This window comes from Myotis daubentonii, chromosome 11 (assembly GCF_963259705.1).
Source record: "Myotis daubentonii chromosome 11, mMyoDau2.1, whole genome shotgun sequence".
In the NCBI taxonomy this organism is placed as follows: domain Eukaryota; kingdom Metazoa; phylum Chordata; class Mammalia; order Chiroptera; family Vespertilionidae; genus Myotis; species Myotis daubentonii.
In genome coordinates this window covers 65,545,720-65,571,403 of record NC_081850.1, presented here as the reverse complement: position 1 = coordinate 65,571,403, position 25,684 = coordinate 65,545,720, and the positions used below count along the sequence as shown (strand labels likewise).

At 39.7% G+C, this 25,684-nt stretch overlaps 2 protein-coding genes across 2 annotated transcripts; both read left to right on the top strand.

The window, feature by feature from the left end:
* The first annotated feature begins 3,864 nt into the window (after positions 1–3,864).
* On the top strand, positions 3,865–4,842 carry LOC132212805 (olfactory receptor 1L3-like). The gene has a single exon (XM_059658792.1). The coding sequence runs from the start codon at positions 3,865–3,867 to the stop codon at positions 4,840–4,842; it is 978 nt and encodes a 325-aa protein (XP_059514775.1).
* Positions 4,843–19,822: 14,980 nt separating this feature from the next.
* LOC132212804 (olfactory receptor 1L4) lies at positions 19,823–20,796 on the top strand. Its single transcript, XM_059658791.1, has one exon. It carries the CDS (start codon positions 19,861–19,863, stop codon positions 20,794–20,796), a length of 936 nt encoding a protein of 311 aa, XP_059514774.1. The 5' UTR covers positions 19,823–19,860.
* Positions 20,797–25,684: the final 4,888 nt, after the last annotated feature.

Genomic DNA, 25,684 nt, shown 5'->3' with positions numbered 1-25,684 from the left:
TAGGCTGTTTTTGACTCCCTCTGAGTCGTTACCCCTGCCTATACATGTACAGTCCATGTTTATTAAGTCTTCCAATCCAAATAATGGATTGGAAGACTTAATACTAGTATTGTTAAAATGGCAAGTGTCCACCAATTGTTCTACAGATTGAATGCAATCTCTATCAAAATCCCAATCAATTAATTTATAGAAATGGAAAAGGGAATCCTAATATTCATATGGAATTGCAAGGGGCTGGGTATAGATAGGCAAAGGGGGGAAACGGGAGACATCTGTAATAGTGTCAACAATAAAAAATTGATTGACGTCCAGCCGGCGTGGCTCATTGGTTGAGGATCAACCTATGAACCAGGAGGTCATGGTTCAATTGCCGGTCAGAACATATGCCTAGGTTGCAGGCTCGATCTCTAGTGGGGGTGTGCAGGATGCAGCCAGTCAATGATTTTCTCTCATCATTGATGTTTCTATCTCTCTCTCCCTCTCCCTTCCTCTCTGAAATCATTAAGAATATATATCTAAAAAATCAATGGGTTTATTTCTGGACTCTCAATTATATCCCAGTTATCTGTAGGTCTATCCTCTCGCAAGTACCACGAATGCTGCAATGAACAGAGGGTGCATATATCTTCCTGAATAAATGTTCCAAATTTTCTGGGTAGATACCCAGGAAAAGGGTTTCTGGGACATATGGTAACTATTCTTAATTTGTTTAGGAACCTCCAAACTGCTTTTCATAGTGGCTCTACCAGTTTACATTCCCACCAGCAGAGAATGAGGGTTCCTTTTTCTCCATAACCTCTCCAACACTTGTTATTACTTGTCCTGTTGATAACAGCCATTCTAACAGGTGTGCAGTGGTATCTCATTATAGTTTTTTCAAATATATTTTTATTAATTTCAGAGAGGGAGCGAGAGAATCATCAATGATGAGAGAGAATCATTGATCAGCTGCCTCCTGCACACCCCCTACTGGGGATCGAGCCCACAACCCAGGCACATACCCTTGACCAGAATTAAAACTGGGACCCTTCAGTCCACAGTCCGACACTCTATCCACTGAGCCAAATTGGCTAGGGCACTCATGGTTTTTTTTTAAATTACTTTATTGATTATGGTATTACATATGTGTCCTTATCCACCCCATTACCCCCCTTAATCCCCCCCACTCATGCCCTCACCCCCCTATTGTCTGTGTCCATTGGTTAGGCTTATATGCAGGCATACAAGTCCTTTGATTGATCTTTAGTTTTGATTATCACTTCCCAAATAGCTAGTAAAGTTGAGCATAAGATATATTATTTTAATGTACCATTGTGGAAAATGCTGCCAATTAAATGCTGCCATATATTTAAATTCACCCCATACAAGAGTGTTAAAATGTGGGAAAATATTAGTCTCTCAGATATCGGCTATCAATAAAATATGAGAGGTGGATCATACAAAATATAGAGTACAGTGGGGCCTTGACTTACGAGTGTCCCGACTAACGAGTTTTTTGAGATACCAGCTGTCTCTCGGCTGATTTTTTGCTTTGAGTTGACACAGTAATTTGAGTTAACGAGCTCCTTAATGAGCTCGGTCTCAGAACGAATTAAACTCGTAAGTCAAGGCCCCACTGTATAGTTTCTGGAATCATGCCTGCATTTGAATTAATGCTTCAAAGAAAAGTAGTCCTTATGCTAAAAGTACAGACTTTCAAGTTTAATCTGGCAAAATAAGGCAAAATTTGTGCTCCATTAGTCATTTGAAAGCTGTTCTTTAATATAAAACTTTAACTTTGTCAGGGAAAAACAGAGAGGTTCAACTACCTGGTTTGGATTCAAATGGCCTTTGGTTCAAGTTATGTTTAATAGTTACCCTGTTTTTCTAAGTCACTATAAAAATGAAGACAATAAGTACACATGGTATGAGGTGGTTGTGTGGGTTGCATGAAAAAAGCTTATAAATTACTGAAAATGTGATAATTGTCTTCCTTTAAGTGAAAACTTATGTGACAATGAATGTGATTTTTGTTTAATGACAATTCACATACTAAGGGTGCAGAAAAAACATTCCATTAGTTCATCAAAGAATGCTTTTTGTAAGAGGCTGTGTTTGAGCTTGAAGACCCAGGTGAAGGGAGAAATATAAGAAAGTGAAGTGAGTGAATTGTAAGATGTGATTAGAAATCAGTGACAAGAAATAGGCAATGTGCATTTGGCAGGGCATGTTGGGATCCTGATGCATGAATTCTGTGTGCTTTCATGAATTAAGAAGAGTAAACTATCTAAAGAGGTGGCTTTCCCTAGTTGTAATAGAAGGAATGAGGGTTGGCTAACATGGAAGGGAGACCTGAGGCCAGGTTCAAAAGTTACAACACTCTCTTTTGTAGGAGGATAGCATCATAAAGTCATAGCTACTAAACTAGCAAATGTATCTGAACTTGGGAGGAGTGGAGCAGAAGGTACCCAATGCTGGGCTACACTAAGTAGTTGTCCTTCAGAGAAATGGAGGCACTAAGGGGAGGTCTAATCAAAGTTCAAGGAAAAACTGGAGCCTGGTACTCTGTCCTCAGTGCTACATGGGATGACATCTCCCAGGTAAGCCCCCAGAAAGGTTGGAAGAGCCAGGGACAGAAAAGTATTGTCTGTTTCCAACACCTACTTCCAGGCTAAACAGATGTTGCATTATACCCAGAGTCAAGGAGAGGCATGTAGGCAACCTGGAAAGGGAGAATACTTGTAAGTTCCACTGGCTCCTTGGAGACAACCTTGCACTAAGTTAATAGATGTTTGTTTTCTTACTCTCTCCCTCATCAAACATCAGAAACTTAGTGAGACAGTCTCAGAGGATACTCCCATGAGAGAAGCAGAGCATATGAGTATCTACACCTATGAAGGATGGTAAGAATCCAAGGAAGGGAACATTTGGATTCAAGAAGCATTCAGAGATTTTTATCAGGTAGCTTTTCTATATGCTGTCTCTTGGCAGAGTTTTGTCTTCTTTTTGACAAATCATTTCATGGAGCATAAAGGAAGGGAGTGGAATGAATAGAATACATGACAAAAGAGCTCAATGTCCTTTCTAGGTAAGAAATCAACTTTGATAATGCCTGGTGAGAAGTGGGAATATCTTACCTCAGAGAGACACTAAATAAGAGAGTTAACTTATGTTCATGCTAAATGTGGATGTCTTTTGCAACTATACTCTAAAGTTCAATCTGCCTTTGCCCTGGTTTACTTGTGAGGCACAGTTCCCCTATCTCAGGATATAAATTATCAGCCAAAATGTAGGGAAATTTGGGAAAGTATTTTTCACACAAGTTCACTCCCTTTCTCTCACTTTCCCTCCCTCCATCTTTCTTTTCCCTGTAACTGTTTATATTCAATTTAATGTTCTTTAAATGACTTTCTTGTTTCCATTGTAGATGATGTGGAAAGAGGCATCTTGACTTTAAAATGATGGTTATTCATCAACCACAAGCTAGGTGAGATAGCTATCATAATTAGCTGGATATGGATTCGCTACTGATAATCCTTAATCTAAAACTGACCTGAACTTGATTCAAAGACTGCATCTGTGGGGCCTGTGATTTATCAGCCCAGAGTCAGGAGGCAGAAAAGAAAATCCAGCTCTCCAACCTAGTCTCTCTCTTTCTTTCCCCTGCTTCCTGTCTTTTTCTTTAGATTTCTATCTCAAAGATTTTAAAAGAACAAGTTAAAAACACTTTCGGCTCTGATTTTTCCATATTCAGGAAGAAAAACACTGGAATACATGCTCTATTAATAACAGCTCAGTATAATAAACAAGATGTAAAAATACATATTACAGATGACAAGAATCATTTATTGACAGTGTTGTTTACCTTCAGGTGCATATAAATCCATGGAAATGTGCAACCTGACAAGACTTCCTGAATTCATCCTCTTAGGACTCTCCTCTCGCCCTGAGGACCAGAAGCCACTCTTTGCCCTCTTTCTTATCATGTACCTGGTCACCTTGATGGGAAATCTGCTCATCATCTTGGTTATCCGCTCTGATTCTCAACTCCAAAACCCCATGTATTTCTTCCTGAGCATCTTGTCCTTTGCTGATATTTGCTACGCGACAGTCATAGTCCCCAAGATGTTAGTGAACTTCTTATCAGACACAAAGACCATTTTCTATGCTGAATGTCTGGCACAGATGTATTTCTTCCTGGTCTTTGGAAACATGGATAGTTATCTCCTGGCAGCTATGGCCATTGACCGCTATGTGGCCATTTGTAACCCTTTCCACTACATCACTGTTATGAACCACAAACGCTGTATGTTGCTAGTGGTTTTTTCCATAGCTTTCTCCTGCCTCCACTCCCTCCTACATGTTCTCATGGTGAATCAACTCACCTTTTGTGCATCAAATGTTATCCATCACTTCTTTTGTGATGTCAACCCTGTTCTGAAACTGGCCTGCTCTTCTACCTCTGTCAATGAAGTCATAGCCATGACAGAAGGGCTGGCCTCTGTGATGGCCCCATTTGCCTGCATTATCATTTCTTACCTAAGGATCCTCATTGCTGTCCTTAATATTCCCTCAGCTGCTGGAAAACGCAAAGCCTTCTCCACCTGCAGCTCGCATCTCACTGTGGTGACTCTGTTTTATGGGAGTATTAGCTATGTCTATTTCCAGCCATTGTCAAAGTATACTGTCAAGGACCGAATAGCAACAATCATATACACTGTATTGACATCAATGTTGAACCCATTTATCTACAGTTTAAGAAACAAAGACATGAAACGGGGCTTAGAGAAACTGATAAGCAAGATTAAGTCTGAAATGGACAGGCTTTCTACTACAACAATCAACAAAATTCATGGACCCTAATTGCAAGGTATGGTGTGTTTGTGTACACGTACACACACACACACACACACACACACATACACACACACACACACACTTGCACACTCAGGTGTACATACAAACACCCGCGACCAGCACCTGAGGCAAGTTTTGGTGGAGAAATACTCTTTCATCTTTGTAGCTGCACCCTGTGGTTCTCCACCCTGTGGTCTCTGTCATGCCATGACAGGACAGTTCCACTCAATCTTAGTACCTGGGCTATGACTGCAGACCTACCCCATAATATCTCTCCATTCCAGAAAATCACATTCTCTTTACTCCTTCCATATTTATTTGCAAATTTCCATATTTCTCTCTACTTATAAATTCAGCCTGTTTGGTCACTGAATATCCAGAAAATTTGTATACATATCTATACAGAAAGTATATACGTGCAGAGATGTTTATGCATAAATAACCACTCTATTCTATTTGAAACTGTTAGGATTTTTTTTTCCAGGGGTGTGTATGTGTGTGTGTGTGTGAACTTCCTATCAGACTAGAAGCTGCCCGATGTAGAATCTGTCCCTGATCATGCCCTTTCTTGAAATTCTCCCAACAGCTGACTATCCTGGGTTCTGGTCACTAGATTCCCAGCAACTGACATCAAGCACCTAATTTACCACTAGTGAGCCAGCTCTATGCTTCTACACATGTTTTGGTCTCGGCTCTTCCTCTCCTTCATATGCTCAGGGTGCATTCATCACCTGATTCTTCCTGGGGCTACTTGCCTGTGTGCTCTCCTCTCTAGAGATGCCTGTGTTTCCATGTGTCTTGTCTCTGTCATTTTTTTAAGAATAGAAGATTTATTACATGTAATCAGAAATGTTTTCTTTTTATTACATGTAAAAAGAAAATGATGTAAACTACTAGTAAGAAGCTTTGTTGAGAATGCCTGATATAAAACAAGCGATTTAGTTGGAGAATGAATTATATAGCAACACAGTCAGATGAATTATTTTGTTTTGTGTTGCGAAGAAAAACTGCAGTTTATTGTGATTCTCTCTCTCTCATTCTCTCCTGGTGTTTTTATCTTAATAGATGGAAATGTCTAAGTCAAACAAATTAATCTTTCATGGTATTTTAGACAAGGAATAAATGGATAATCTTAAAGATTTTAAATGATAGAATAAAGAGTCTTTAAACTCCTTTGATTTTGCCTCAATCATGCCAAACCTAGGGTGAGACAAAGTCTGGGTGAGTATTTATTGCCCCATTTCATTCCTTTGTTGAATGTATGGCAAATTAGTTTTCACTTCCATACCTACTCTGATAATTTAATAAGGACTTCCTGAAATGCTGTAGTGAAAAAATATTTTTCCCTACCTTTGGGCTGAATGAAGAAGGATGAATAAAGATTGATTACAGTGTATGCTATGACCATGGGAGCAGAAAGTACTAGTACATATTAACCATTTGTTTGCTATATGCATTTACAAGTATTTTCTCCAAATAAACCATCTGCATTCAGCTTCAATTATAAAATTAGCTTTTTTTTTTTTTACTCTCTGCATTCAGACTCTGTGCTTCTTTGCTTCCACTTTGCCAAGTTTCCTTGGGCAACTGAATCTTAGAGTGAGATCCACATTTTCCTGAGTTTTCTGACCACAATGCCCTCTCATAATTTCCATCACATGGTGAGCCAGCATATACTACTGTCCCCTGGACTGCCTCCAGGACCTCCCCAAAATACCTACATCCATGGATGCTCAAGTCCCTTGTATAAAATGATGTAGCATTTGTATATAACCGATGCACATCCTCTTTTATACTTTAAATCATCTCTAGATTACTTATAATACCTAAGGCAATGTAAATGCTATGCAAATGTTGTTATACTAGTTGTTATACTAGTTATACTGTTATACTAGGGAATGACAAGAAAAAAATGTCTGTACAAGTTCAGTACAGACACAACTTTTGTAAGCCTAACTACATAGTCCATGTCATCAATAAGGTGACATTTATTTTTAATATTTTCTATCCACAGTTGCTTAAATCTGCTGATACAGAACCCATGGGTACAGAGGTATACATATTGACTTTTTTATCTTTATTGTTGAGAGTATTCCAGATGTCCCCTTCTTTTTCCCCACTGCACTCCTCTACCCAGTTCCCGCCCCAACCAAGGCCTTCACCACCCTATTGTCTGTGTCCATGGGCAATGCATATATGAATATAAATTCTTTGGTGAATCTCCCACTCTCCCTTCCCCTACCCCTCTGAGATTCATCAGTCTGTTCCATGTTTCCATGCCTCTGGTTCTATTTTGTTCATCAGTTTATTTTTTTCATTAAATTCCTCATATAAGTGAGATCATGTTTTTTTTCTCTGTCTTATTTCACTTAGCATAATAATCTCCAGATCAATTCATGCTGTCACAAATGGTAATAATTCCTTCTTTTTTACAGCTGCAAAATATTCCATTGTGTAAATGTGCCACAGCTTTTTTATCCACTCATCTACTGATGAGCACTTGGCTATTTCCAGATCTTAGCTATTGTAAATTATGAACATAGGTGTGCATATATTCTTTCTAATTGGTTTTTCGGGTTTCTTAGGATATAGTACTAGAAGTGGGGTCACTGAGTCAAAAGCAGTTCTATTTTCAAATTTTTGAGGAAACTCCATACTGTTTTCCCTAATGGCTATACTAGTCTGCATTCCCACCAGCAGTGTACTAGGGTTCTTTTTTCTCCACATCCTTGCCAGCACTTGTTTGTTGATTTATTGATGCTAGCCATCCTGGCAGGGAGGTGATACCACATAGTGGTTTTAATTTGCATATCTCTGATGATGAGTGATGTTGAGAACATATGTCTTTTGGTCACCTGTATGTCCTCTTTGGAGAAGTGTGTATTCAGGTCCTCTGCCCATTTTATAATTGGACTGTTTAATAAATTTAAAGATGCCAATACATGTACACGAGGTTATCATGGTAATAGAAAGGCGACTAGCACAAATCAATCATCCAGAATTCTGAATTATGGAAATTAATAACCTAATTTTAATGATGAAGTTCAAAGAGGTGAACTGACTTACCCAAAGTCACCATCAGGTAAGTAGTAAATAGAATTCAAACTCAAAATTGACTAACTCTAAATCAGAAGTGCCTACCCAAACGCCATGGGGGGGAGTGAGACCTGTCTGAGGCTACACTTTAATCTGTGTGAGCACATCACCGAGGACAGCCATCACATCCCCACAGTCCCTTCCTGGCTCCTACTTCAGAATTCTGAACCAGAGGAGCCCATGTCCTTCTGAACAGGAGATCGACACTTTTGCTCTCAAGGTAAAGCATGCTTCTCAGACTAGACGGTGTGATAAATGTGCCTTGGTAGCCTGTTTCTCTGACCAGGGGCTGTGCTGAGATCAGTTGTAGCCATGGTTACTTTGAGACTGATCTGATGTGCTAAGAGACAACTGGTTTAATTCCCAACCAACCATTCCCACGGAGGAGCCAAACTTTTGCCCCTGGGTTCTATTCAATTGGTCTGTAACAGATGCTCTGAGTAGTTAATTATCATACAAGTAAAGGAGCCTGGAGGTTCACCAGCAAGAGCTCCCCAGAGCCTCATTAAGAAAGCTGAGATTGGACCTCATCCCTCTGAGGGAGCTTCTGCAGTGACAGTGCCTCAGAAACTTTTCAACAGGATGTTTCCTGGTTTCCTCCTGAGGCCAATCCTCCACGGCTAGCACTGGAGGGAGCTACTGAGTAACCTGTTTTAGATGGAGGGGATTTTTTTTTTATTATTGATTAAGTTATTACATATGTGTCCTTATCCCCACGTCACCCCCTATCCTCCCCACACACACACACTCATGCCCTCACCCCCCTGTTGTTTGTGTCCATTGGTTAGACTTATATGTACGCATATAAGTCCTTTGGTTGACCTCTCCCCCATACCCCACCCTCCCCTACCTTCCCTCTGAGGTTTGACAGTCTGATCGATGCTTATCTGTCTCTGGATCTGTTTTTGTTCATCAGTTTATGTTGTTCATTATATTCCATAAATGAGTGAGATTATGTGATATTTATCTTTCTCTGACTGGCTTATTTCACTTAGCATAAATTTTTAGGGGTAACATTGGTAACAAGATTATATAGGCTTCAAGTGTACATTTCTATGATACATGATCTGAATTGTGCATTTTGTGCCCACCACCCAAAGTCAAATATTCTACCATCACCATATATTCGACCTCCTTTACCCTTTAATTCGCTTCCCATATCCCTTTCCTCTGGTGACCACCATACTGTTGTCTGTGTCTACGAGTCTCTGTTTGTTTGTCTTGTTTGTTCATTTGTTTCTTTCAGTTTTATATCCCACATATGAGTGAAATCATTTGGTTCTTAACTTTTTCTATGACTTGTTTCATTTAGCATGATATTCTCAAAATCTATTCATGTTGTCGCCAATGGCAGTATTTCATCTTTTCTTTTCCTTTCCATCTTTTCTTATGGGTGAGTAGTAGTCCAGAATTTTAAGCTAGTTCTAGCCAGATCCTTTTCCTTGTATTCTTTGAATAACATTATCCTCCACATATTTAGCATATAAGGAGATCCCGATGCTCAGGGCCACACCCAGATTAATTAAGTCAGAATCGCTGAGATGTAGGCTAGGTATCAGTCGTTTTAAAGCACCCACATGGTTTCAGTGAACAGCCAGGTCGAGACCACTGATCTCTTTAGAGGACCCCAGTTGGCTTGTGAAATTTGTTAGAACTGGTATTTTAGGGTTCAGCAAATTAATGAACTTCTTCCCCTGTCTCCTAGGTATGTTTTTATGTATCAAGGAAGTTTTATATATCATTAACGTTTTCTGTGTGTCAATACTTGATAGCAAGAAGACACAATAAGGCACTAAGTTAAAGATATTCTAATTCAACTTTTCTGGCCTTCTATATTTCTCTTTTCTATTTCCTAAGTATACAGATAACACATGAATACACTACAGTTGTGAAATTTAAACAGAAGTTATAAAGTAAAACTGAAAGTCTCTTGATCCTACCTGAAAAACTGGTTTTTATAAAAATATATCTTTACATTTACAAATATGAAGATTAATGGCACTGCCCAGGCTGGTGGCTCAGTTGGTTTGAGTGTCATCCCATACACCAAAAGATTGCAAGTTCAATTCCTGGTCAGGGCAAATACTAGGTTGTGGGTTCAATCCCAAGCTGGGGCACATACAGGAGGCAATCAATCAATGTTTCTCTCTCACATTGATGTTTCTCTCTCCCTTCCTGTCTTGAAAAGCAATAAAAACATGTCTTAGGGTGAGGATTTTTTTAAAAAACAATGTTCAGTAAACTTAGGGGAAGAATAGATGAACTTTGTGAGAACTTCAACAGAGATAGGGAGCATAAAAACAGAACTAGAAAACACAAAAAAAGAACCACTCAAAAATGAAGAATACATTACTGAAATGAGGAATACATTACAGGCCCTGGTCAGAGTGGCTCAGTTAGTTGGGCATCATCCTGTGTACCGAAAGGTTGCCAGTTCGATTCCTGGTCAGGGCACATGCCTTGACTTGATTCATAGTAGTGGGTGTGCAGGAGAGAGCCAATCAATGTTTGACTCTCACATCAATGTTTCTCTCTCCCTATTCCTCTCTCTCTAAAAAATCAATTTAAAATATATTTTTTTAAAACAATACATTATAGGGAATCATCAGTGCAATAGATTAAGCAGATGATCAAATCATAGATTTGGAAGATAAGGAAGCAAAAAACACTCGATCAGAATAGCAAAAAGAAAAAAGATTCCAAAAAAAAATGAGGGTAATATAAGGAACCTCTGGAACAACTTCAAGTACACCAACATTTGCATCATGGGGGTGCCAGAAGGAAAAGAGAGAAAGCAAGAAATTGAAAACCTATGTAAAAGAAATAACGATGGAAAATTTCCCTAACCTGGTAAAGAAAACAGACATATAAGTCCAGGAAGCTCAGAGTCCCAAATAAGGTGAACCCAAAAAGATCCATACCAAGGCACATCATAATTAAAACCAAAGGTTAAAGACAAAGAGAGAATCTTTAAAGCAGCTAGAGAAAAGCAATTTGTTACCTACAAGTGAGCTCCCATAAGACTGTCAGCTGATTTCTCAACAGAAATTTTACAGACCAGAAGGGAATGGCAAGAAATATTAAAAGTGATAAAAAGCAAGGACCTACAATCAAGATTATTCTATCCAGCAAAACTATCATTTAGAATCAAAGGACATATTAAGAGCTTCCTAGACAAAGGAAAGCTAAAGGAGTTCATCTCCACCAAACCAGTATTACATAGGTCTTCTTTAAGAAGAAAATTATTTTAAAGATCAAAAATTTGAATCATAAAATGGCAATAAATACATATCTATCACCAATTGAATTTAAAAATAAAAATAATTGAACAAGCAGAACAGAAACAGAATCCTAGATATAGAGTACATTTTGACAGCTTGCAGATGAGAGATGGGTTGTGGGGATGGGTGAAAATGGTGAAGAGATTAAGAAGCACAAATTGGTAGCTACAGAATAGTCATGGGGATGTAAAGTACAATATAGGGAATATAGTAAATAATATTGTAATAACTATATATGGTGTCAAACGGGTGTAAGATTTATCAATATGATCTCTTAGTAAGTTATATAATGTCTAATCATTGGGTTGTATACCTGAAACTAATACAATATTTTATGTCAACTGTAATTTAAAAAAATATTTAAAAAGAAAAGAAATCCTACTGGAGTTTTGTGAGTCTACTGACTAATATATATATATAAATTATTTATATATATAATAATTGATTATATATAATAATTTATATAATTTTATATATGATTTATATAATATAATTTATATATAATAATAATATATATAATGATTAAGTAATATATATTAATTTGGAGGACTTGTCATTTTTATTATATTATCTTTCCATCCAGGAATATGGATTATGTGACCAATTGGTCACCCTCTAAAACTTACTACTTATAGGGCTTTGTTGTCTTGATGGAATCTGTTAATACACATCCCTAAGCAGTATGTGTTTGAGAAATAAAAGATGACCTCGGTCACACTTTGCAGTGAAACAAGCCAAAGAGAACTACAGCAGCAGCAGTCACAAGCTCATGAGAAGGCCAGCAAGGATATTCAGTCTTAGAACATGGGGCTTGGCCCCAAGACTGATGGCTCTTCAAGAAAGAAGCGACTCTGCTGAAGGATGAGAAACTCGTAAACATTAAAGTTATATATGCTCTATCACTAAAATTCAGCCAAAACTCTTATTCCATGCCGTATTTTTAAATGCTTCCTTCCTCCTTCTTAAAAAATGAGTAAAATGGACATTCTCCCATATTAATTCCATTAAGTTATATACCATAACAAACCACATTAAAAACAATCTGGCCCTAACTGGTTTGGCTCAATGGATAGAGCGTCGGCCTGCAGACTTAAGGGTCCCAGGTTCGATTCCGGTCAAGGGCATGTACCTTGGTTGTGGGCACACATGCAGTAGGGAGTGTGCAGAAGGCAGCTGATCGATGTTTCTCTCTCATCGATGTTTCTGACTCTCTATCCCTCTCCCTTCCTCTCTATAAAAAATAAATAAAATATATTAAAAAATAAAATAAAATCAAAACAATCTGTCAACAAGGGGGAGACTTTGAAGGATGTAGAGCAGAGAAGTGGCCAAATAATTACAAAATTACTTCTAATTTATAAAGACCACTGTGGTCACCAGATGGAAGATGAATGGAGTTGTGAGGACAGTTTCCATTTTTCCATTTACTCTTCTCTCCACCCTGTCCACCCTGCTCTATGCTCCATGAGACTGAGCTATGTATCAAAAGGTTTTCTTTCTAAAATTAAACAATAATAAAACAAAAAACTGATTAGAAAGTGGGCCAAAAACCATAAAGGCACCTCACCAAAAAAAATAAATAGGCAGAGCACAGAGGATTTTTAGGGCAGCATATGAAACAATTCTCAGTATCATATGTCATGAAGGAAATGCAAATTAAAGCCACAGTATGGTACCACTACGCATGTATCAAGATTGCCAAAATCCAGAACACTTTTAACACTGAATGCTGACAAGGATGTAGAACAATAGGAACTCTCACTCATTGCTGGAGGGATACAAAATGATACAGCCACTTTGGAAGATAGTTTAATGGTTTCTTACAAAACTAAACATACTCTCTTACCATATGATCTAACAATCACTCTTCTTCGTGTCAACCTAAAGGAGTTGAAAATTTATGCCCACATAAAAACCAGATGTTTATAGAAGCTTTATTCATAATTGCCAAACTTGGAAGGACCAAGTGTCCTTCAGTAGCTGGAAGAAAAGAAAAGGTGAAACTATGGAGACAGTAAAAAGATCAGTGGTTGCCATGAGTTAGAAGGAAAGGAGGAATGAGTAGGTGGAGTACAGAGAATTTTTAGGGTAGTGAAACTATTCTCTGTGATACTATAATGGTGTCAATGTACATTTGTCAAAATCTACACATGGTACAAAGCCAATAATTAACCTTAATGTGAACTATGGACTTTGGGTGATATGTCAATGTAGATTCATCAGTTTTAAAAATGTATCATTCTGGTGGGGATGTTGATAGTGGGGGAGGCCATATGTATATGGAGACAGCAGGTAGGGGAAATCTCTGCACTTTCTGATCAATTTTGCTATGAACCCATAAAAAGGGCTCTAAAAATAAAATCTTTATTTAAAGGAAAATATCTATCTGAAAGTTATGATTGCTATGCCATTTGTACATGAGGACAATGTGAGCTGGTGAAGCTAAATATCCTACCCAAATTCACCCACTTAGTAACTGGTGGAATGGGCATTTATTTTATTTATTTTTAAATTTTATTTAATAATGAGGTGGGGGAGAGAGAGATCAATTTGTTTTTCCAGTTATTTATGCACTTATTGGTTGCTTCTTGTATGTGCCCTGACCCAGGATAGAACTCACAATCTTGGCATATCAGGAGGACGTTCTAACCAACTTAGCTATGCAGTTAAGGCCTGGAACTGGCATTGAAAAACAAGTAGTCAGGCCCTGTCCGGTGTGACTCAGTTGGTTGAGCATCATCCCCTGCACTGAAAAGTCACCAGTTCGATCCCAGGTCAGGGCACATACCCAGGTGGTGGATTCAATCCCCGGTCAGAGTGCATGCGGGAAGCAACCAGTCGATGTTTCTCTCTCATATCAATGTTTCTCTTTCTCTTTCTCTCCCCTTTCCCTCTCTCTCTAAAATCAATAAAAACATATTTTAGAAAAAGCAGTCAGGCTTAAAAAATAGAAGCAATAAAATATTTGGGAAAGGCAAACAAAACAACAACAAAGTAAAATGAGGTTAACTTCTGCAAACGCTCACACAGCTTGTAAGAGGCAGAGCCAGTATCCAAAGCTATTCTGTCTGTCCCCAGAGCTAGTACCTCAATCCCTTCCCCACAACACTACAATCTGCAGCTAGACAGTCATACACACAGACATAGAACCTCAGAGATGTCAGAAACCATCACCTCTCCCTCTAGGTAGGTACTGATAAGCCTACACATAGACATGCGAAGGAGCACATGCATGTACAGAGAGTACATGTGCACATGAACACATATGTGCATGAACACAGCTCCACCCCTGCTGCTGCATGGCCCTAATTCCCTTCCCAGGGATGAGGCTACACTTCTGGAGCCCAGGTTCCCCACAAGCTCCTGGGCACAGAGCTCAGCGCGGGCATCAGTAATGTTTCTTCCCCTAGGAAGACCCCAGGGCCAATGCCCCCAGGTCTCTGGCCTGCTGGGAGGGCAGGCCCCTGGGTCTCCCTTTCTATCATCAATTCCCACAGTAGATGGAGAGAAGAGTTGGCACATTTCTGAAGTTATATGAGCACTTCTAGCAGCCTTTGTCCTCAGAGATTAAGAGCCTGATCTTAACTCCCTGGCAAGCCCCAAGTTCAGGACACTGAATCTCCTCTGTCAGCCCACAGGTAGGCAGGCTGAGGGGTTTGGGGATCAGAGACTGTGGCATCAATATATTCAAGTGATCTTTCTCCCTTTCCTCATCCTATCTTCTTCTCTCCTCCATCTCCAAAGCCAGGAAACAAGTAAACAAGGAAGCTAGGATAATGCAAGGAGGGGTTCAAAGCACACACTCCGAAGCTGGACTCCACTCCATCTAGCTATGTGGACTTAGGCAAGTCACTTCAATTCCCTGTACCTGACTTTCATTATCTATAAAGCAGAGGGCTGTAAAGACTAAATGACCTACTGGGTGTGAAGTTCTTAGAGCAGTTTCTGGCATGTGTAAGTGCTGACAATACACAGGGAAGAGGCTGCGATGAAGTGGGCATCTCCAACAGGGAACTTCCAGGTGAGGTGCTGCCAGCTCAGCAGAAAAAACGCAAGCGATTAGTTTCCAGCGTAAGTCCCATTTTAAGCACCTCTGGTTGATCAGATGGAGACTAGAGGTATGTTGAGGCTGAGGGAAAAGAATTCCAATGGGCATATTTTACTAGTAAATGTCCATTTCCTTGGAATCTAGAACAGCTGGGAAGGGAGAGGTAAATCGCTAAACTGACATATTTGTTAAAAAAAAAAAATAGACAGAAAGAAGAGATTTCAGAGAGCTGAAAAAAGGGTCCTGCACAATCCCTAGCTGGTCAGTCATGCCTATTCAAATGCAGACAATAGAATATAAAGTTAAATATGGAAAGAACTCCTCACTCCATCCCTCCAATCTCACTTCAGAAAGAAGCCACACACACCAAAACAAACTCAAATATAAAGATTTTTTTTTACCAAAATGGGATTATTCTATATGCAACTTGCTTTTATCACTTAAACAAATATCCTAGACAGTTCTGTAATGGAGATAACATAGCTTAGCAATGAGTAGCTTCCACTCTGCGCATCAGACTGCCTGGATTAAAACCACAGCTCTACCACCTCCACACTGTGGGATCTGGTGAGTTACTCAACTTTGCTAAATCCTATTACTTTATCTGTAAAACAGGGATAATGACAGTGTCGATATCAGAGGATTTGGAGGAAATAAAATTATAAAAGACACACAAAGTGCTTAGTTCAATGTGTGGCATATATTGAGTACTAATATATGATGGTTAATGTTAGCCATTATTTCTTTAGAGACAGCATGATATTGACTAACAAGAATGCACTACAAATTGTTTAATAATTCACCTATTTGATATTTAGGTTGCTTCCTCTGTGGATTGTTTTGCGTATTTGTACTGTTTGTTTGGTGTTATAAACAAAGTAATAACAAAAATGTGTCCATATCTCTATGCTACACATATGTGACTATTTTAAAAGGATATATTTACTCAAGAGGAATTATTGGATAGATACAGATTTTCAATTCTGATAGAAACTACCGAAAGGTCTATCCTGATTACCCTCTCATTAGTAATGTTTGTGAGGATCTTTTTCCCTTTAAATATTGTTCAAAAACTGTACTGATAATCTGATGGGTGAAAATTGTATTTCAGTGTAATTTATGTTTCCTAATTGCCAGTGGGCTAAACATCTCATATTTTCTTCGGTAAATGTGTTGTAGATATTTTCTTTGAATCAATAGTTTATATTTCAGCTTTACTTATTGTCTATTTTGGTGCAATTTTTACATATTTTAGTACACTAACTTGTCTTTTTTACCGCTATATTTTATTTCTTGCTTGGAACAGCATCCCCATACTGAGACCATTAAAATATGCTCCTTCATTTTTTGCTAAAACTTACTTTACACTTTGGAATTTTACTTTTAGATTGTTCATTCATATGAGTTTTATTTTTATGTGTGGGTTAGATAGAAATCTAGCCATATTTTCCAAAGACTCAGCCAACTATCATAAATATCACTTATTTAATACTCCATCTTTCCTACATTGCTATGAAATAAATCTTTATTACATACTAAGTTCCATAGAGTTTAAGATCTGTATATATGTACAAATACAGATATACAGAATTTATTTATGTTGGTCCATTAATTTGCTTTTCTCTGAATGTTTTTCTTATTGTTTTTCATTATTTGTGTGTTTTTATTTTTAGATTAGAAAAGTTCTCTGTTATTCTAATTTTTTCAAATTAGAATAAGCTTGTCTTTCTTTAGCCATTTACCCCTTTAGATAAATTTAGAATGACTTAAAGTGACAGTAAAATTTCCCTTGGGGTTAATTGTAAGAGGGAATGGGGGTGGGGGACGGTAGAGAGGGCATAGGGAGGATGAATGGTGATGGAGACTTGACTTGGGACGATGAACACACAATACAATATACAAATGATGTATTATAGAACTGTACACCTGAAACCTATATAACCAGTATAATTTTATTAACCGATGTCAGTCATTCTAATAAGTTCAATTCTTAAAAGATTCCCTTGGGGTACCACTGTTTTACATTGCTTAAATGTATATGTGAAGAAGAAATGATGTGCAAGATACTATCATTCAAATTAGCTAGTAACTTTTAAAATATGGTATTGTTTTACCAAAGCTGCATAAATCGGTATAAACTTGTAATACCTAGGATATAGCAACGTTTTTGTTTGATTTTCATTGTAATCAATTCTGAGTTCTTGTGAATGAAAATAAAGCTTAAGGTGAAGATGCTCAACAGGTTGTGAAGGATTAATCTAAAATATTCTGACCTAGCAAAATAATCAACACTTTAAATTCCCTTTGGGTGTTATTATAGGTGCATTGAATTTTATAATTCAAGAAAAATTGACTTTTCTCCAGCTTTACTGAGATATAATTAACACATAACATTGCTATAAATTAAAGTGTACAGATGATTTAATACAGTTATATATTGCAAAATGATTACCACAGTAGGGTTAGTTAATAACTTTATCACCTTACATAATTACTATTTCTTTTATGTGATGAGAACATTTAAGATCTACTCTCTTAAGTAGAAATTATGGTCACCAGGGGCTGGGGAGGATTGGTGGAGGAAATGGGGAAATACTGTTTTGAGGTACAAACTTCTAAGCAATAAATTAATCCTCGATATCTAATGCACAGCACAGTGACTATAGACAATACTGTACTATAAATGTTAAAGTTGATAAAAGACTAGATATTAATTGTTTCCACCATAAAAAAATGATAATTATGTGACTTGTAACATAATATGTGTGTCAGCTAATGCTACGCTGGTAATCATACAGCAATATATAAATGAATCTAATCAACATGTTCTACCCCTTTAAACTTACACAACGTTATATATTAATTATGTCTCAATAAAAATAAATAATTATCTATTCTCTTAGCAAATTCCAAGTATCTAATACAGTATTTTTTTACTTTAAATGTATAAACGACTTTATTGGGGATTTTTTTCCTTTGTATTGAATTTATTAGGGTGACACTGGTTAAAAAAATTATATAGGTTTCAGACGCACAATTCTACAATACAACATCTGTGCACTGTGTAATACAGTAGTGTTAACTTTATTCACCATGCTCTACAGTAGATTCCGAGAACTTAATCATCTTATAACTGGAAAATTGTACCTTTTGTATAACATCTCCCCATTTCACTCACCTCCCAGTCCCTGGCAACCACCATTCTACAATCTATTTCTGTGAGTTTGTCTTTTTTTAGATTCATCCATGAGAAATAAGGAAATCCTGCCATTTGTAACAATGTGGATAGATTTCAAGAACATTATGCTAAGTCAAATAAGTCAGAAAGAAAAAGACAATTACTATGTGATATTACTTATATGTGAAATCTATAAGTTGACATTCTTTAATATTGAATCTTTTTTAGGAACAAAACATCTCCATTTATTCAGATCATAACTTTGTATTCTGTTATAGTTTCTTCAGATAGATATTTCACATTTCTTTTTATTTTCCCTTTTAGGTTTATTCCTAAGTATTTCTTAGACTTTCTTAGCATTGTCAATTCAAACTTTTTCTCCATGCATTTTCCTAATGTAAGAAAAGTATTAATATTTGTGTATTTATCTTGTATTTGGCCACTTTGGTGAAATCTTCATATGATTAAAGTCTTCAGATATGTATTAGCACTTTTCCAGATATACAAGTCACTTGAAAATAATGACAATTTTACCTAATCGCATGTTTATGCCTCTTATTTCTTTAATTTTGCCTTTAATTGGCTTAGACTACCATCTAAGCAATGCAGTTCAATAATGGTAACAGAGGCCATACTGACTTGTCCTTTCCATGATATTGATGGGAATCAGACTTTTACATTCACAGTTTTATATTCAGGTATTTTGAATGTTTAGAATAAGGACTTCATAGTTTTTATTCAGAAAATTAATATATTTAAATAATTAATCTCCATAACATAGGCTATTCCTGGTAACATTTCTATTTTGAGTGGCATCCTTGAACAAAAACTTATAATTTAAGTGGCCCGATTATATTAGCCAAACAGAAATATTTAAATATATATTAAGAAGATTTTTCTCTTAAGATTTAAATATTCTCATCTGATTTCTGTGGATACCAAGGAGCACTGATTAAATCTGATGCTCACTTTTGTCCGATTTCAACTACCACAACCTCTGGAACTATCAGAAGAGGATCCTAATGAGAGGACCTCATTAACCCCTTCTTTGAAAGCATCATGATTAAAGGTGGGACCCAGCAGCCTCTTCCCATGGGATTAAAAAAAAAAAGTGGCTAGTAAGTTGGCCAGAAAACAACCTAAGAAGAATCTTTAAAAAGAGAACTGAGGGAAAACTCAGACAAATTAGGCTACATAGGAGGTCCTAAGAGCACATGAGAAATGTTTAGTTTCTCATCTAGGAAGCAACTTGAAATTTTCAAACGTTTCCCTTGTGAGATTTTTACTCCCGATTTCTCTACAGTTTCTTGATCTCTAAAACCCTAACAAACAGCAGCGCGCTTTTTTCATAGGCTGGCGGTGAGGAAGATGCTCATATCTCTTCCACTGCTTCTCCAACCCTGTCCCGGAAGGCAATAGACATGGAGATAAAGAACGGCAGCAGCAGCACCTCAGGATTTATCCTGCTGGGCTTATCTTCCAACCCTCAACTGCAGAAACCGCTCTTTGCCGTCTTCTTCACCATGTACCTGGTCACTGTGGTGGGAAATGTACTCATCATCCTCATCATCTACTCTAACTCCCGGCTCCATACACCTATGTACTTTTTTCTCAGCAATCTCTCCTTTATGGATATCTGCTTCACAACAGTTGTTGTGCCCAAGATGCTGGTAAATTTACTATCAGAGACAAAGTCTATCTCCTATGTGGGCTGCCTGGTCCAGATGTACTTTTTCATGGCATTTGCGAACACTGACAGCTACCTGCTGGCCTCTATGGCCATAGACCGGCTGGTAGCCATCTGCAACCCCTTCCATTATGATGTGGTTATGAACCTACGGCGCTGCGTCCTCATGCTGCTGGGTTCTTGCACCATCTCCCATGTGCACTCCCTGTTCCGTGTGCTACTCATGTCCCGCCTGTCTTTCTGTGCCTCTCACGTCATTAAGCACTTTTTTTGTGATACCCAGCCTGTGCTGAAGCTATCCTGTTCTGACACTTCCTCCAGCCAGATTGTTGTCATGACCGAGACGCTGGCAGTCATTGTGACCCCCTTCTTGTGCATTCTCTTTTCCTACCTGCAAATCATCATCACTGTACTCAGAATCCCCTCTACAGCTGGGAAGTGGAAGGCCTTCTCTACCTGTGGCTCCCACCTCACTGTAGTCATCTTATTCTATGGGAGTGTCATCTATGTTTACTTTAGGCCCCTGTCCATGTACTCAGTGGTGAAGGACCGGGTAGCCACAGTTGTGTACACAGTAGTGATACCCATGCTGAACCCTTTTATCTACAGCCTTAGGAACAAAGATATGAAGAACGGTTTGAGGAAACTAAGGGACAGAATTCACTCATAGAAAGAGCAATACAGTGGAATGTCATAATGGGGAGGTGACCTAAGAGATGATAGGTTATCCTCCTTCCTAACTATATTTCACATGGCACCCACAGAGGTCATGGCAGGTGGTGTTGAATAGCAGTAAGAGCATTGACCTGGAAGCTAGGACACTTGGGGTCTATCAGTGAACTTGACCAAATATTTAATCCCAGAGTAGGTACTGCTAGGAATCCGAATTTCAGGAAAACAGTTTCTTCAACCCAGATGGTAGAATAAAGCTTTCTCCAAATATGTCTTCTATAAGTTTGACATCAGCTAGTCCTCAAGGAATTATAAAATTCAATTAGTTTTTAGAATAAGAAATTACATGGAGTTGGTCAGGAATTGGCAAAGGCTCTTTGAGGAATAACCTAAGATTGTCCTTAGGCTGGGTTGAATTTTGACAGATGGGAGTTCACTAGACGAGGAAATGAGCAGAGTATTTAAAACAGTGCGAATCATTCAAGCAGGCAGAGGCAATAAGCATATGGGATGCGTTTGATATACAGTAAAGAGCCCTGTGAAGCTTGTTCAATTTGAGAGCAGGGAGGATAACACTGGAAAGATAAAAGAATTTACAAAGCAGATGTATATCTTACCAACACCAATGTATTATCACAGTGTGAATTCTCAATATTCATTTCCTTTTCCCTTCCTTAGTGATTCTTCTTTTCTCCACATGGCCAGAATCTTCACTGAAGTTCCCTTTATAGCTTGGGATAGTGATATAAATCAATCAGGATAGCTAGGTTATGTTGTGGGAACAAACAACCTCAAAAATCTTTGGAACTAAAAACCAAAGGTTTTAGTTTCTTATTCACACTGCAAGTCCACTGTAAAAAAAAAAAAAAAAGTATATGGGTGTTGCCCATTTTATACACTCAAGGATCAAATTTGATAGAGCAGTCATCATTGTAAGCATTAATCATTACTGTCAGAGGCTGAGAAAGACTCTTGAAGATTTGTTCTGACAAATAAATACTTAGGTTCTGAAGTGACTCACAGCACTTCTGACCACAACTCATTGTCCACAACCAATCTCCTAACGCCACCCAACAAAATGAACCCAAGGCACAATCCAACAATGTATTTGTAAAATGGAGAGCCCAAAGTATTCAGAGATCAACATTAATGACCATTACACAATCCTAACAACTCACAAATACATAAAAGTATAAATTTGTTGCTTAATCAATCCTTCCCTGATTGTTATTGCCAATAACAATAGTAAAGTAAGATATATATCCTTCCTGGAATTCTTTTGCCTCAATTAGTTCATCAAGTTTTTACAACCAGCCCTGGCTTGTGTTGTTCAATGGTTAGAATGTCACCTCCCCTCCCCCGCACCCCCCTCCACACACACACACACACACACACACACACACACCAAAGGGTCACCAGTTTGATTCCTGGTCAAGGGCATGTACCTGGGTTGCAGGTTCAATACTGGCCCTGGTCAGGGTGCATGTGGGAGGCAACCAATCATCGTGTCTCTCTCATTAATGTTTCTCCTATCTCTCTCTTTCTTTCTCCCCCCCCCCCGCCCCCTGTGTGTGTGTGTGTGCATGTGTGTGTGTCCTCTCCTCTCTCTCCCTCCCTTCCTCCCTTCCACTCTCTCTAAAAATCAATGGAAAAAATGTCCTCAGGTGAGAATTTACAAAACCAAACTAAAAAATGTTTTTACAACTAGCAGATTTTATGGATTATAAACTTGTGGATAGCAGGACCTAAAGTTGAATACAAGTCCTTTTGCCCTAACAATATAACAAGAAGTTTATAGGGGCCTAATGAAACTCAGGGACACCTAGGGCCCAAAACCAAGGTCCCCACCATTGCTGTCATTATGTTTTCTTCTAATTGTCATGAAGCAACCAGCAATTCATGCAACAAATTTGATTTGCAATAATCTTCATAGTGGTGACCTGGCTGTCACCACTAACTCTTACCAATCATTTGGCTTACGGATGCTGGCCTAGAAGATCTGTACCCTTTCCACTATTTACATGCCATAGTTTTCTCATGCTCAATCAGGTACAATACACCACTTTAGAATATGAAGAATTCCTGGCATATATTAAATAAATAAACTCATTAATTATAGCTTCTGGTAACTTATGAAGTCCTTTGGTACCAGGAAACATATTGTTTCACTTCTATCCTCACTCTGCCATCAGCATCTGATTTCTTTGTCTCAGCAACACACAAGTCACTAAGAAATCAAGATCTTTTATGTGTAAGCCTACAGATATTCCAAAAAGTTCACACTAAAGAGAATTCCAGATAATAAGACCATGCAGTAACATGTCAGGTGGAAGAATTACCAATCTGGCCCTCAGGTTAGTCCTAACCTTCTCAGTCAGAACTATGGTGTCTATCAGAATATGAGGCAATGCCCAAGGACATTCTCTGTCACACTTCAGAAGGTGAACTAATGTGGACAGGTACAATCTGAGGAAGTTAATAAAAGTTTTTCTATCCAAACTAGGTGTACAGAAGTTAACTTGGGAAAATTCTAATAAGTCTTTGGTAGGCACAAAATAAATTCAAAATTGGCATTTTTAACGGAAATAGATAAAGAAATCCTAAATTGCATATGGAAGTAAAAAGAACAAAACAGCAAAAACAATCCTATCTAATAAAAGAGAAAAATGGTAATTGGTGTACGACGATACCCTTTTCATTGGCTAATCAGGGCTATATGCAAATTAACTGCCAACTAAGATTGGCAGTTAACTGCCAACATAGGCGCAATGCTGGGAGACGAAAGGGGAAGGAGGGAAGAAGCTGCCTGCCGCTGACTGCAATCGGAAACCGAGGCGGCAGCCAAGAGCCAGAGAACCGAGCTGCCTTTGCTCGGAGAAGCCAGGCCTCCTTTGCCGGCTTCTGTGATAAGAGAACCTGGCCGCCTTTGCCGGCCCTGGGCCAGTAATGGGAGAAGCTGGGTGGGGCAGGGAAGAGGCGGATGTCTGCCTGGCTTCTCAGATCACTGATCACCAGTGATGGGAGAACACCCAGAGGCGGGGCCAGAGGCCAGGCTGCATAGCTGCCTGGGGACACCATCTGGACCCCAGGGGCGACACAGCCAGGCCCCAGAAGGAGACCCAGGGCCCGGGGCTGCGTCACAGCTGGGGCACGCCATCCGGTCCGGGGGCGATACAGCCAGGCCCCAGAAGGAGACCCAGGCACCAGGGCTGTATTGCTGCTGGGGCACGCGATCCAGTACCTGGGCTGAGGAGACCCAGAAGGAGACCCAGGGGCCTCGCAAGAGGAGAGTCTCCATGGTCAGATGGCGTGGTGTCGGGACAGGAATAAAGACCCGAGGTGACTCAGATGCCTGGCCACAGGGTTAGACCAGCCAGCAGGGCCTTTCAGTTGGGACTGGGGTGGGGGTGGGGCGAGGGAGGCAAGCCAGAAATAGAGAACTACAACTCCCAGGAGGCTTAGCGGCCAGGGCCTGGGTGCCTGGCTGTGAAATCGGATGGGCTGTAGTTTCGCAAGCCACTTTAAACTAGAGGCTTGCAAGGTTGGAAGTTCTGCGTCGGGAGCCAGGGAGAAATGGAGCTGGAGCAGAGAGAGGGGTCCATGGAAGCTGTGGGCTTTGAGGAGTTCTCAGCACCTACCGGCTGGGAGCTGGCGCTGCCTCCGCTGAAGGTGGTCACATCCTGGAGAGCGAGCTTGAGACCAAAGTGGAGTTCGTGTCTGGGGGTCTGGGCAGCTCCAGCCTCCAGGAGTGAGACGAAGAGGAGAAGGCAGCCTGAGGCCAGCAAGGGCGGCGCCAACAGGAACTCAATCGCAGGAAGTACCAGGCGCTGGATCGGCGCTGCAGGGAGATTGAGCAGGCGAAGGAGCGGGTCCTGAACAGGCTCCATCAGATATAGAGGATAACATGGAGACTCCAGCAGGAGCGGAGGTTCCTCATGAAGGTGCTGGACTCCTACGGTGACAACTACCGGGCCAGCCAGTTCACCATCTTACTGGAGGATGAGGGCAGCCAGGGCAGAGACGCCCCCAACCCAGGCAACGCTGAGAACGAGCCTCCAGAGAAAGAGGGGCTGTCCCCGCCCAGGAGGACGCCAGCGCCCACAGAAGCCAGCAGCCCGGCCCCTGGCAAGGGGCCCAGCAGTTGGAAGAGGCGGCGAGTGCCATAGGAAGGGCACTGGGCAGGAGTCCCGCTGACTCCGGAGCTGGCCCCCGTGCAGATAAAGGTGGAGGAAGACTTTGGCTTCTAAGCCCTCGAGGCTCCGGACTTAAGTTGGGTTTCTCGGGGGCCAGACAAGCTGCTGCCCTACCCCACCCTAGCCAGCTCCCCCTTTGACTGACCCCCCAATAAATGGACCCGATGCAAAAAAAAAAAAAAAGCTTACAGAGGCATGTTTATAGGATCAAATAGTATAAATATAGATGTAACAGGACAATAAAAAGAGAACCTGGCTATGATGATAACCTGAATGCTGCCTCTGTGTCATTCCTTCTTTGGGAACCCCTGGACCTGCTGGGGCTGGACCCCAACATTCCTCTTCTTATAAGGACCTCAGTGAGATGGGCTAAGGGTCCCACTGGAACTGCCACAATTTAATGTAATCCCCTCTTTAAAGATCTTATCTCCATATACAGGTACATTCTGAGGTTCTGGGGATTAGGATTTTAACATACATTTTGTTGATTACCCAAATCAGCCCTTAACAACCAGCATGTTTCAGAAAGTAGATTCCTACAGGGTTATTTACCAAACATTCAGAAGTATTTTTAAAAGAGCTAAGCCCCTCGCCCACCGTGTGGGCCCCTCCCAGCGAAGAGCGAAGGCCTGGGTTCCGGGCACCGGAGGAAAACTGGTGCCAGCAGCCAGGGGAAGGGGCCCCCAAGGGGCC